The sequence below is a fragment of the Rhinopithecus roxellana genome, chromosome 19, assembly GCF_007565055.1.
Source record: "Rhinopithecus roxellana isolate Shanxi Qingling chromosome 19, ASM756505v1, whole genome shotgun sequence".
NCBI lineage: Eukaryota > Metazoa > Chordata > Mammalia > Primates > Cercopithecidae > Rhinopithecus > Rhinopithecus roxellana.
The window spans coordinates 43,019,498-43,031,624 of NC_044567.1; the positions used below are offsets into that span (position 1 = coordinate 43,019,498).

Genomic DNA, 12,127 nt, shown 5'->3' on the forward strand with positions numbered 1-12,127 from the left:
AACCCCGTCTCTACTAAAAATACAAAAAACTAGCCGGGCGACCTGGCGGGCGCCTGTAGTCCCAGCTACTCAGGAGGCTGAGGCAGGAGAATGGCGTGAACCTGGGAGGCGGAGCTTGCAGTGAGCTGAGATCCGGCCACTGCACTCCAGCCTGGGCGACAGAGCGAGACTCCGTCTCAAAAAAAAAAAAAAAAAAAAAAAAAAAAAAATCAGTACAAGGCCAGGCACGGTGGCTCACGCCTGTAATCCTAGCACTTTGGAAGGCCGAGGCGGGTAGATCATGAGGTCAGGAGATCGAGACCATCCTGCCTAACACAGTGAAACCCCATCTCTACTAAGAAGACAAAAAAAAAAGATCAGACGTGGTGGCGGGCACCTGTAGTCCCAGCTACTTGGGAGGCTGAGCCAGGAGAATGGCGTGAACCCAGGAGGTGGAGGTTGCAGTGAGCTGAGATCTCGCCACTGCGCTCCAGCCTGGGCGACAGAGCAAGACTGTCTCAGAAATAAATAAATAAATAAATAAATAAATAAAATAAAAAATCAGTAGATCGTTAAAAAAAACATAGTAACTTGGATGGAGGGCATTGAATGCTACCTCTGTGTAGTTTCTTGGCTAGTGTTTTGGCCTGTAAGTTCTTAAAACTGAAAGAAAACCTAGGTTCTCAAGTTATGACAACCCTCCTTCTGCAAGAAAAATGTAGAATGTCACCCTCAAGTCATATAAGAATACAAGTTCCCTGATGACAGAGACCTTATCTCTCTTATCCATGTTGGTATGTCCTGCTACTATTAAGGATTTGTTTAATTAACCAGTCATCATAAAGTACCATAAAATATTTAAGGATTTTACAAATGCTAGAGGATTTCTGGGAATTTGGTCAAAATTTAAATACTTTCAGCATACTTCTGTTTCTAATGTGGAAGTTCCTGATAACTTCAAGAATAATTTTTGTGACTTAAGTACAAGTCTTTATGGCATGGTTTTAGCCTATCTTTGGTTTTAGCCTATCTTTCTTTCCTGAAACAATTCCTATTTAACAGTGATGGTAAGTTCGGTAAGAGCAGGAACAGTGTTTCTTTTGTCCATTGCTATGTCTCCTAAGCCCAGCCCATATTGGGTCCTCACAAGTTTTGCTGAGTGAACTTTTAATGCAACTTATAGAACCCTTTCTAATGTGTTTTTCTCTCTTTCCTACCAACCTTCTCAACCCTAGCCCCACAGCATGGAACCACAGGTTACTCTAAATGTGACTTTTAAAAATGAAATTCAAAGCTTTCTGGTTTCTGATCCAGAAAATACAACTTGGGCTGATATTGAAGCTATGGTGAGTGTTACTTTATTTTGTTTCTCCTTGGTTTAAGCATGGTTATTTTTTCCAAAGGTAGCTGTTTTTAGTAGTGTTGTTTCATAGCTGTAAAGTCTGTCATAGTTAACATTTCTGGGCCTTTTGGAAAATTGCTTTTGATAGGAGTTCAGTATTCATATAAGAGATGTGCCCCAATAAAGGGAGCCAACAAATAAGTTTCCTTTTGAACATTTTAGAAAGGGAAGGTAAAATTGTTTTTAGTGAGATAGGATTTAGAAAACCTATTAATTTTAGAAACAGTATGAGGAATGAATTGGTGTGGGCTCCACCCCAACCAGGTCCCAAGGAAATGTTCTCTTGCGTGAGTGAGGATATGACTTGTGTTTTGCACAAGGATATAACTTGTGTTTTGCAAGAACCTATCGATTGTTTTTATTGCTAGGTCAGAGGTTGAGTATCTCAAAGTTGAGCAGGAAAAACTTTCATACCTGCTTAGACAGCAGTTCATCTGTTTTTGCTAAGGCTTTTCCTCCTCTTGGTTTGCCCTTTGTACTCTTCTGTTTTTGTTCAGTTTGCAGTGGTGAATGTTTTACTTCCTGTGTTGATGTGTTTCTCTACTGAAACCCTTTGGTAAAACTCTACCTTTACCTGGTTATATCTGATGGTAACTGAAAAGGGAAAGAAATGGTAGATCTTAAAAGATGATCTAAGGTAGTTGTCTGCCTTCCAGCAAATACCTGAATCCTAATAGTGACAGTGACACCCGTCGCAAAAAAAAAAAAAAAAGATTAGATTCAGAAAGAAGTTAGATCTTGTTTGTGAAAAGATGTGAAAATCACAGTTATCTTTCTTTTCCTAGTAGTTAAATGAGCTGAGAGCTTGCCTTTTTTCTTTATTGTAAATTTTAAGTGTAAAAGTATAATACATGCCCATTTTAAGAAGAGAAACCATCTCAAGCAGTTAATAGCCCTCCACTCTCCCTCCCCTCATCTGTTAGTCCCACCTCTTTTGGGTAACCAATGTTAACAGCCCTGTATGTACTTTTCATTTTCCATGTTCATGCAGATAACATACTAGGATCATACTATAAACATTATTTGGCCGGGCACAGTGGCTCACGCCTGGAATCCCAGCACTTTGGGAGTCCCTGGCGGGTGGACCACTTGAGCTCAGGAGTTTGAGACCAGACTGGGCGACATGGTAAAACCCCATCTCTATCAAAAAAATACAAAAATTAGCTGGACGTGGTAGCAGGCCCCTGTGGTCCCAGCTACTCTGGAGGCTGAGGTGGACGAATTGCTTGAGTGCTGGAGGTTGAGGCTGCGGTGAGCCAAGATCGAGCCACTGCACTCCAGTCTGAGCCACAGAGTGAGACCCGTCTCAAAAAAAAAAACCAAAAGATGCTTTTTGTTTTTTTTCCTCTTATCATGAAACTTCAGGAGGTATCCATCTATACATATAACTTATACACTGTTCTAGGGATAAACTCTGTCCTATTACAAATGTGAGATTAATGGGTCACAAAGCCTTTTATTTGGAATTTTAATAGATTCTGCCAAATGCTTTGCAGAACAATTGTAGCAGCACACAGAAATACATGACAATGTCCTGAATTTTTGACAACACTGGATGTTATGACTTTAAAAAACGTTTGCTGTTCCCTACCCCACTCCCCCCTCAAAACACACACACAGACACACACACAAACACACACACGCACAATTTGCTATTCTGATGAGATGTCATCTCATTGCTTCAATTTGCATTATTCTGACCACCAGAAAGTTTGAAAGCCTTCTGATGTGCTTGTTAAGTGTTCTGATTTCCTCTTCTCTGAATTTTATGTATATTTTTACCTGGGTTGTTAATTGTATCATTAGCAGTTTTGCTGATGCTCTGGGTGTGTCGCAGATACTAACCCTTTGTTATGGGTTGTTACGGTTGTTTGTTGTTTGTCTTTTGATTTTGTGGATTTTTTTAACCGTATAAAATATTTAATATGTAATGAAATGTGCCTAGCTCATCCTTTGACTTCTGCATACATTATAACCTGCCTTTAAATGTGTATTTCTTTTGTAGGTAAAAGTTTCATTTGATCTGAATACTATTCAAATAAAATACCTGGATGAGGAAAATGAAGAGGTAAAGTATATTATGGTGCTTATTGCTAGGTGTTCAGAATAGCAATCTTATTTCTCCAGTGATACGGGCTTTAATAATTCAAAATAGTGTTTAGCTCATTTGTGTGGTGTTTTAAATATATTTGATAATTGAATATTCTAAGAAGACTTGCAGCATCTGAGATGGAATTGAGAAATGGAGAAGTAACATTGAAGAATATCTCAGAGATAACTTTCACTTTAAAAAAAAAAAAAAAAAGGAAACGGGGTCTCACTATGTTGCTGAGGCCAGTCTTGAACTCCTGGACTCAAGCAGTCCTCCCACCTCAGCCTCCCAAAGTGCTGGGATTATAGGTGTGAGACACCATGCCTGGCCTGAGATAACTTTTTTTTTTTTTTTTTTCCTGAGACACAGCCTCACTCTGTCGCGTAGGCTGGAGTGCAGTGGTGCGATCTCAGCTCTGCAACCTCCAGTTCCTGGGTTCAAGTGATTCTTCTGTCTCAGCCTCCCGAGTAGCTGGGATTACAGGTGTATACCACCATGCCTGGCTAATTTTTTTATTTTTAGTAGAGACGGGATTTCACCATGTTGGCCAAGCTGGTCTTGATCTCCTGGGCTCAAGCCGTTGGTCCATCTTGGCCTCCCAAAGTGCTGGCATTACAGTCATGAGTTACCACACGTGGCCAAGATAACTTTTAAAATTATATAGTGACCTTAAGTTCACATATAACATAAGCTACCACTTAGTTTATAATAATACAAATATAATGACTAAGCTTTTTTTTTTTTTTTTTTTTGAGATGGAGTCTGGCTCTGTCACCCAGGCTGGAGTGCCGTGGCGCGATCTCGGCTCACTGCAAGCTCCGCCTCCTGGGTTCATGCCATTCTCCTGCCTCAGCCTCCTGAGTAGCTGGGACTACAGGCGCCTGCCACTATGCCTGATTAATTTTTTCTATTTTTAGTAGAGATGGGGTTTCACCGTGTTAGCCAGGATGGTCTCGATCTCTTGACCTCATGATCCGCCCGTCTCGGCCTCCCAAAGTGCTAGGATTACAGGCTTGAGCCACCGCGCCCGGCCAGCTTTTTTTTTTAAAGAGACAGAGTCTCACTCTGTTGCCCAGGCTGGAGTGCATTGGCATGATCATAGCTCACTGCAACCTAGAGCTCCTGGGTTCAAGGAATCCTCTCATCTCAGCCTTCTGGGTACCCAGGACATGCCTCTGCATCTGGCAAAATTTTTTAATTCTTTGGAGGGATGGGGTCTCCCTTCGTTGCCCAGGCTAATGGCTAAGCTTTATTGAGTGGTTACAGTGTGTCAGACTACTAGCAACAATACCATGTATTGAGTACATTATCATCACTATTTTACCCATGAGGAAACTGAGGCACAGAGGTGAAAATAACTTGTCCAAATGCACAAAAACTTGGAAGTAGTAAAGTAGTGGTTCAGTCCATACCTTCTGGCTGTAGAACTCAAGCTCCTAACCATTATATTGCACTGCCTCTTAAGATATCTGAAATAAAGGAGGGCACAGTAGATAAGCAATAACATTTCTTTTTTTTTTTTTTTGAGACGGAGTCTCGCTCTGTTGCCCAGGCTGGAGTGCAGTGGCGGTATCTTGGCTCACTATAAGCTCCAACTCTTGGGTTCACGCCATTCTCCTGCCTCAGCCTACCGAGTAGCTGGGACTACAGGTGCCCGCCACCACGCCCAGCTAATTTTTTGTATTTTTAGTAGAGACGGGGTTTCACTGTGTTAGCCAGGATGGTCTCGATCTCCTGACCTCGTGATCCGCCCACCTTGGCCTCCCAAAGTGCTGGGATCACAGGTGTGAGCCACCGCGCCCAGCCTTAAAATTTCTTCTTTTTTTTTTTTTTTTGAGACGGAGTCTCGCTCTGCCGCCCAGGCTGGAGTGCAGTGGCAGGATCTCAGCTCACTGCAAGCTCCGCCTCCCTGAGGCCATTCTCCTGCCTCAGCCTCCCGAGTAGCTGGGACTACAGGCGCCCGCCACCTCGCCCGGCTAGTTTTCTGTATTTTTTAGTAGAGACGAGGTTTCACGGTGTTACCCAGGATGGTCTCGATCTCCTGATCTCGTGGTCCGCCCGTCTCGGCCTCCCAAAGTGCTGGGATTACAGGCTTGAGCCACCGCGCCCAGCCAAAATTTCTTAAGTATTATTCATGACCAGCAAGTGATACGGAAAAGCTGAAGGCTTGGCCTGAGTTTCTGTCTGTCCTATGGGGCTGGTCCTAGTAACAGAAATGCTCGATTGATGAGACACTTAGAGTTCACTGTTGTTTTTTTTCCTTTTGTAGGTATCCATCAACAGTCAAGGTGAGTCCCTGAGAGAGTCTGTTCAGCCTTATTTAAAAGCCTTAATCTGCTCATTGAGGCATTTCTATTTATACTCAAACCTTATTGCAGTATTAATTTTAGAGTTTGGAATTTAGTATACCATAAATTGACATTGCACTGATGGACATTAGTTACATGGGGGATTTTATTGTATAGCAGTTTTTTATATACAGGATGATGCCTTTGAATGGACTCTAAGGTCAGCTTTAACGGGAGGTTCTCAAATTTAAGATACCAGTCCTCTGAAATTAATATGCCTCCCAGTTCAATACATATAAGTATTCCCATGGTATTGCATTTGTTTCTAACTTGGTATATATGTTAATATGAACTTACAAACAAGTGGTATTCCAAGAGTTTATTTATCAGATGTTCAGAGCTTGGAGTGCATTTTCCCATAGGAACCATGTTATAGTTGAAAATTAGTTTCCCAGGATAGCCCCTAAAATCTTATTTTAATCAGGTGAAATGATAGTATTGACACTGAACTCTCATGAGTCCTGAGCATCACAGTGCCTAAACGTGAGGGACCTGGCTTGAGATTTTGTAACTGGAAGACTCCCAGTAGTGATGAAAGGGATTTAAGAGGAAGAACTTATCTACAGTAGATTCTGTTTGCAAGAAGAAGGGAGTTTGTCAGCAAAAGATAGTTGCTGTTCATATATAATAAGCTAAGAATTCTTTAATGTCAGGATTGGCTGTATGTTTAAAAAAATTTTATTGTATATATTGAAGGTGTGCAACATGATGTTATGAAATACATATACAGTAATGCATCACTTAATGACAGGGATATGTACTGAGAAATGCATCAATTAGGTGATTTTGTCATTGTATGGACATCACAGAGTGTACTTACACAAACCTAGATGGTATAGCCTACTCCACACCTAGGAGATACGATGTAACCTATTGCTCCTAGTCTGCAAACCTGCAGAGCATGTTACTGTACTGAATACCATAGACAGTTGGAACACAATGGTATTTGCATATCTAAACACAGAAAAGGTACAGTAAAAATGTGGCATTATAGTCTTATGGGATCACCATCATACACGTGGTTGACCACAATGTTACGTGGCAGTGGTTACTATAGTGAAGCAAATTAACATATCCATCATTTCATTATAGTGGCCCTGTGGTGCCCTGAGCCCTCCCCAGAAACCAGCCATAATCTACTCATTTAGCAAAAATCATGAATATAATATACGATTATTTAACTATAATATGTTCCTCATGTTGTACAGTTCATCTTTAGGATTGGCTATACTTAATCTTATAGAATCTTTGGTTCTTGAATGAATGAATGGATGTGTACAAAATAAAAATACTTTTAAAATAATAGAATCTTTTGGGGTGTGTGAAGAAATATCATGTTGTATATTTTTTGTCCTTTTAGGAGAATATGAAGAAGCGCTTAAGGTAATGAATATTTAGTCTCATTTTCAAATAATGTAAAAAATATTATTATGGGTTTGTTTGTTTGTTTGTTTGAGACAAGGTTGTGCTGTGTCATCCAGGCTGGTATGCAGTGGCACAATCTGGGGTTGCTGTAACCTCCACCTCCCAGGCTTAAGTGACCCTTCCTCCTCAGCCTCCTGAGTAGCTGGAACTGCAGACACATGTCACCACGCCCGGCTAACTTTTTATATTTTTTGTAGAGACAGGGTTTTGCCATGTTTCCCAGGCTGGTCTAGAACTCTTGGGCTCAAGCAATCTGCCAGCCTTGGCCTCCCAAGTGCTGGGATTATAGGTATGAGCCGCTGCACCTGGCCTAAAATATTTATTGACTGAAACTCAAACCTGAATTCCATTAGTTATGGGTAGAGACTAATAAGTATAAACACCGTGAAACCTATTTTTAGGGAGACTGATGAGGGAGACAGTCAGCAAAAGGCAATTCATAATAAAAAGGTCCTTCTCAGTTATAGTCCCATCTCTTTACTGGTCTTTGTGCTACTGTTCTAGTGTTTAAAAATACAAATATCTTGGCCGGGCGTGGTGGCTCACGCCTGTACTCCCAGCGCTTTGGGAGACTGAGGCAGGCAGATCACCCGAGGTCAGCAGTTCAAGACCAGCCTGACCATCATGGTGAAACCCCATCTCTACTAAATACAAAAAGTTAGCCAGGTGTGGTGGCACATGCCTATAATCCCAGCTACTTGTGAGGCCAAGTCAGGAGAATCATTTGAACCTGGGAGGCAGAGGTTGCAATGAGCTGAGGTCACGCCATTGCACTCTAGCCTGGGCAACAAGAGGGAAACTCCATCTCAAAAACAAAACAAAAGACTCTCTAGAACTGTGCCTTGATGCCATTTTTGTTTTGTTTTGTTTTGTTTTGTTTTGTTTTTTTCCTAAAGAGACTGGGTCTTGATATGTTACCCAGGCCAGCCTTGAACTCCTGCACTCAAGTGATCCTGCTGCCTCAGCCTCCCAAGTAACTGGGACAATGGGTGTGCACCACCATGCCTGGTCTAGAACTATGCTTTCTGGTTCACATTTTTCACCTCTTTCTCTCACTCTTTTCTCTCCTTTTTTTTTCGTTTGAGACAGAGTCTCTGTTGCTCAGTCTGGAATGCAGTGGCGCAATCGTGGCTTACTACAACCTCCACCTCTGGGGTTCAAGTGATTCTCATACCTCAGCTTCCCAAGTAGCTGGGATTACAGGTGTGTGCCACCACACCCAGCTAATTTATTTTGTAGTTTTTAGTAGAGACAGACTTTCGCCATGTTTGGCAGGCTGGTCTTAAAAACTCCTTACCTTAAGTGATCCGCCTGCCTCGGCCTCCCAAAGTGCTGGGATTACAGACGTGAGCCACTGTGCCCAGCCTACCTCACTCTGTTCTTTACAGCCCATAAAATCTTATGTTTAAGGCAGAGGTGACAGCCACTTTTTGGACATGGAATGCTTTGTTTTTGTTTTTAGTTTCTGATTTTTAAAAATTTGTATGTGTTTAAGTTATAAAATGTGATATTTCGAAATGTGTATACGTTTTGAAATGATTACCACAATCAAGCTAATTAACATATCCATCACCTCAGATGTAGTTACACATTGAATGGTTTTTTTCTTTTTTTTTTTTGAGACGGTGTCTCACCCTGTTGCTCAGGCTGGAGTGCCGTGGTGCGATCTTGGCTGACAGCAGTCTCCGCCTCCCAGGTTCAAGTGTTCCTGCTTCAGCCTTCCTAATAGCTGGGATTACAGGCGCGCGCTACCATGCCCGGCTAATTTTTGTATTTTTAGTAGAGATGGCGTTTCACCATGTTGGCCAGGCTCATCTCGAACTCCTGACCTCAGGTGATCTGCTCGGCTCAGACTCCCAAAGTGCTGGGATTACAGGCATGAGCCACCACGCCTGGCCCCAAAATACTATTTTTATTAGAAAAGTAAATGCTTAATTATAGGATGTATCTTTAAGTTTCTTGAGTTTTGTTAGTCTAGAATTAACTTTTTTGGAAACCTGAGTTAAGATTCCATAAGTGATGTCTTATTTAAAAACCAATTAGACCGGGCGCAGTGGCTCACTCCTGTAATCCCAGCACTTTGGGAGGCTGAGGCAGGCAGATCACGAGGTCAAGAGGTTGAGACCATCTTGGCTAACATAGTGAAACCTCGTCTCTACTAAAAATACAAAAATTAGCTGGGTGTGGTGGCGCATGCCTATAGTCCCAGCTACTCAGGAGGCTGAGGTAGGACAATCGCTTGAACCCGGGAGATGGAGTTTGCAGTGAGCCAAGATCGCACCACCGCATTCTAGCCTGGTGACAGAGCAAGACTGTATCTCAAAAAAAAAAAAACAAAGAAACAAACAGAAAAATAGTAACCCAGTTAAGGAAAATCTTACCTAATTTGCCATCTTAAAACCTAGTTTTACGGGGTTTTTTGTTTGTTTTTATGGAATAAAGCAACACAATACTTCTGTGGTTTTAATAACAAAATCAAGTTCATGACCGGCCTGAGTAACATATGACAAAAAATTGTTTAAATTAGCCAACAGGCATAGTGACCCAAACCTGTAACCTGAGCACTTTGGGAAGCCGAGGTGGGTGGATTGCTTGAGCCCGGGAGTTCGAGACTAGCCTGGGCAACATCATGAAATTCCACCTCTAGAAAAATACAAAAATTAACCAGGTGTGGTTGTACGCAGCTGTAGTCCCAGTTACTCAGGAGGCTGAGGTGGGAGCATAGTTTGAATTCAGGTGTCCAAGATCAGTCTGGGCAACACAATGAGACTCCTGTCTCCAACAAAAACAAAAATCTTAGCCAGGTGTGGTGGCATGCACCTGTAATCCCAGCTACTCGGGAGGCTGAGGTGGGAAGATCGCTTGAGCCCAGGAGACAGGCTGGAGTGAGCCACGCACTGCATTCTAACATGGGCGACAGAGCAAATTACCATCTCAAAAAAATAAAAAATAAATTTCTAGGCCAGGCACAGTGGCTCACACCTGTAATCTCAGCACTTTGGGAGGCTGAGGTGGGTGGATCACCTGAGGTCAGTAGTTCGAGACCAGCCTAGCCAACATAGTGAAACCCCATGTCTACTAAAAATACAAAAATTAGCCGGGTATGGTGGTTGGCACCTGTATGTAATCCCAGCTACTTGGGAGGCTTAGGCAGGAGAATCGTTTGAACCCAGGAGGTGAAGGTTGCAGTGAGCCGAGACCACGCCATTACACTCCAGCCTGGGCAACAAGAGCAAAACTCTGTCTCAAAAATAAATAAATAAATAAATTTCTAGTTAACATTCTTAGCAAATAAATAGCAAGTTGAGTGTAAACATTGTATTTGTTGTTGGATTTAATAAAGCAAGCACAAATCCTAGTATTTTCTAGCATAATTTACCACATTCTTCTGTTTTGATGTCTTTGAAATGTTATTTAGGAGAGGAGAATCACGTCGTATGTTTTTGTTTCATAATGTATGCTCTTAGATGGCAGTTAAACAGGGAAACCAACTGCAGATGCAAGTCCACGAAGGGCACCATGTTGTTGATGAAGCCCCGCCCCCAGTTGTAGGAGCAAAACGACTAGCTGCCAGGGCAGGGAAGAAGCCACTTGCACATTACTCTTCACTGGTGAGAGTCTTGGGATCAGACATGAAGACCCCAGAGGATCCTGCAGTGCAGGTATGAAGGGTATGGCCCAGTCTATCCAATATCTTTTCTTTTTTTTTAAATAAAGCTGAACAGGTTTCTTTATTTTACTTTTTTATTATACTTTTTTTTTTTTTTTGAGACGGAGTCTCACTGTCTCGCCCAGGCTGAGGTTCAGTGGTGCGATCTTGGCTCACTGCAAGCTCCGCTGCCTCCCGGGTTCATGCCATGCTCCTGCCTCAGCCTCCTGAGAATCTGGGACTACAGGCGCCCACCACCATGCCCAGCTAATTTTTTTGTATTTTTAGTAGAAACGGGGTTTCACCATGTTCGCCAGGATGGTCTTGATCTCCTGACCTCGTGGTCTGCTGGCCTCGGCCTCCCAAAGTGCTGGGATTACAGGTGTGAGCCACCGCACCCGGCCCTTTTTATTATACTTTAAGTTCTGAGATACATGTGCAGAATGTGCAGGTTTGTTACATAGGTATACACGAGCCATGGTGGTTTGCTGCACCCATCAACCCATCATCTACCTTAGGTATTTCTCCTAATGCTATCCCTCCCCTACCATCCCACCCTCCGACAGGCCCCATGTGATGTTCCTCTCCCTGTGTCCATGTGTTCTCGTTGTTCAACTCCCACTTATGAGTGAGAACATGCTGTGTTTGGTTTTCTGTTCCTGAGTTAGTTTGCTGAGAATGATGGTTTCCAGCTTCATGTGTGTCCCTGTGAAAGACATGAACTCATCCTTTTTTATGGCTGCATAGTATCCCACAGTGTGTATGTGTCTCGTTGTCTTTATCCAGTCTATCATTAATAGGCATTTGGGTTGGTTCCACATCTTTGCTATTGTGAATAGTGCTGCAGTAAACATATGTTTGCATGTGTCTTTATAGCAGAATGATTTTTTTTTTTTTTTTTTTTTTTGAGACGGAGTCTCGCTCTGCCGCCCAGGCTGGAGTGCAGTGGCCGGATCTCAGCTCACTGCAAGCTCCACCTCCCGGGTTTATGCCATTCTCCTGCCTCAGCCTCCCGAGTAGCTGGGACTGCAGGCGCCCGCCAGCTCGCCCGGCTAGTTTTTTTTTGTATTTTTTAGTAGAGACAGAGTTTCACTGGGTTAGCCAGGATGGTCTCGATCTCCTGACCTCGTGATCCATGTGTCTCGGCCTCCCAAAGTGCTGGGATTACAGGCTTGAGCCCCCGCGTCCGGCCAGCAGAATGATTTTTAATGCTTTGGGTATATACCTACTAA

At 42.7% G+C, this 12,127-nt stretch overlaps 1 protein-coding gene across 3 annotated transcripts in view; it reads left to right on the forward strand.

The window, feature by feature from the left end:
• Positions 1-12,127, forward strand: part of NBR1 (NBR1 autophagy cargo receptor) — a 41,132-nt gene that overhangs the window by 4,710 nt on the left and 24,295 nt on the right. For all 3 annotated transcript variants that reach the window (XM_010377200.2, XM_010377201.2, XM_030923121.1), the window contains exons 3-7: positions 1,215-1,325; positions 3,387-3,449; positions 5,743-5,761; positions 7,182-7,204; positions 10,714-10,908. In XM_010377200.2, coding sequence (XP_010375502.1) covers positions 1,224-1,325; positions 3,387-3,449; positions 5,743-5,761; positions 7,182-7,204; positions 10,714-10,908 — 402 coding nt within the window. In that variant the 5' untranslated portion in view covers positions 1,215-1,223. The remainder of the gene's footprint in view (positions 1-1,214; positions 1,326-3,386; positions 3,450-5,742; positions 5,762-7,181; positions 7,205-10,713; positions 10,909-12,127) is intronic.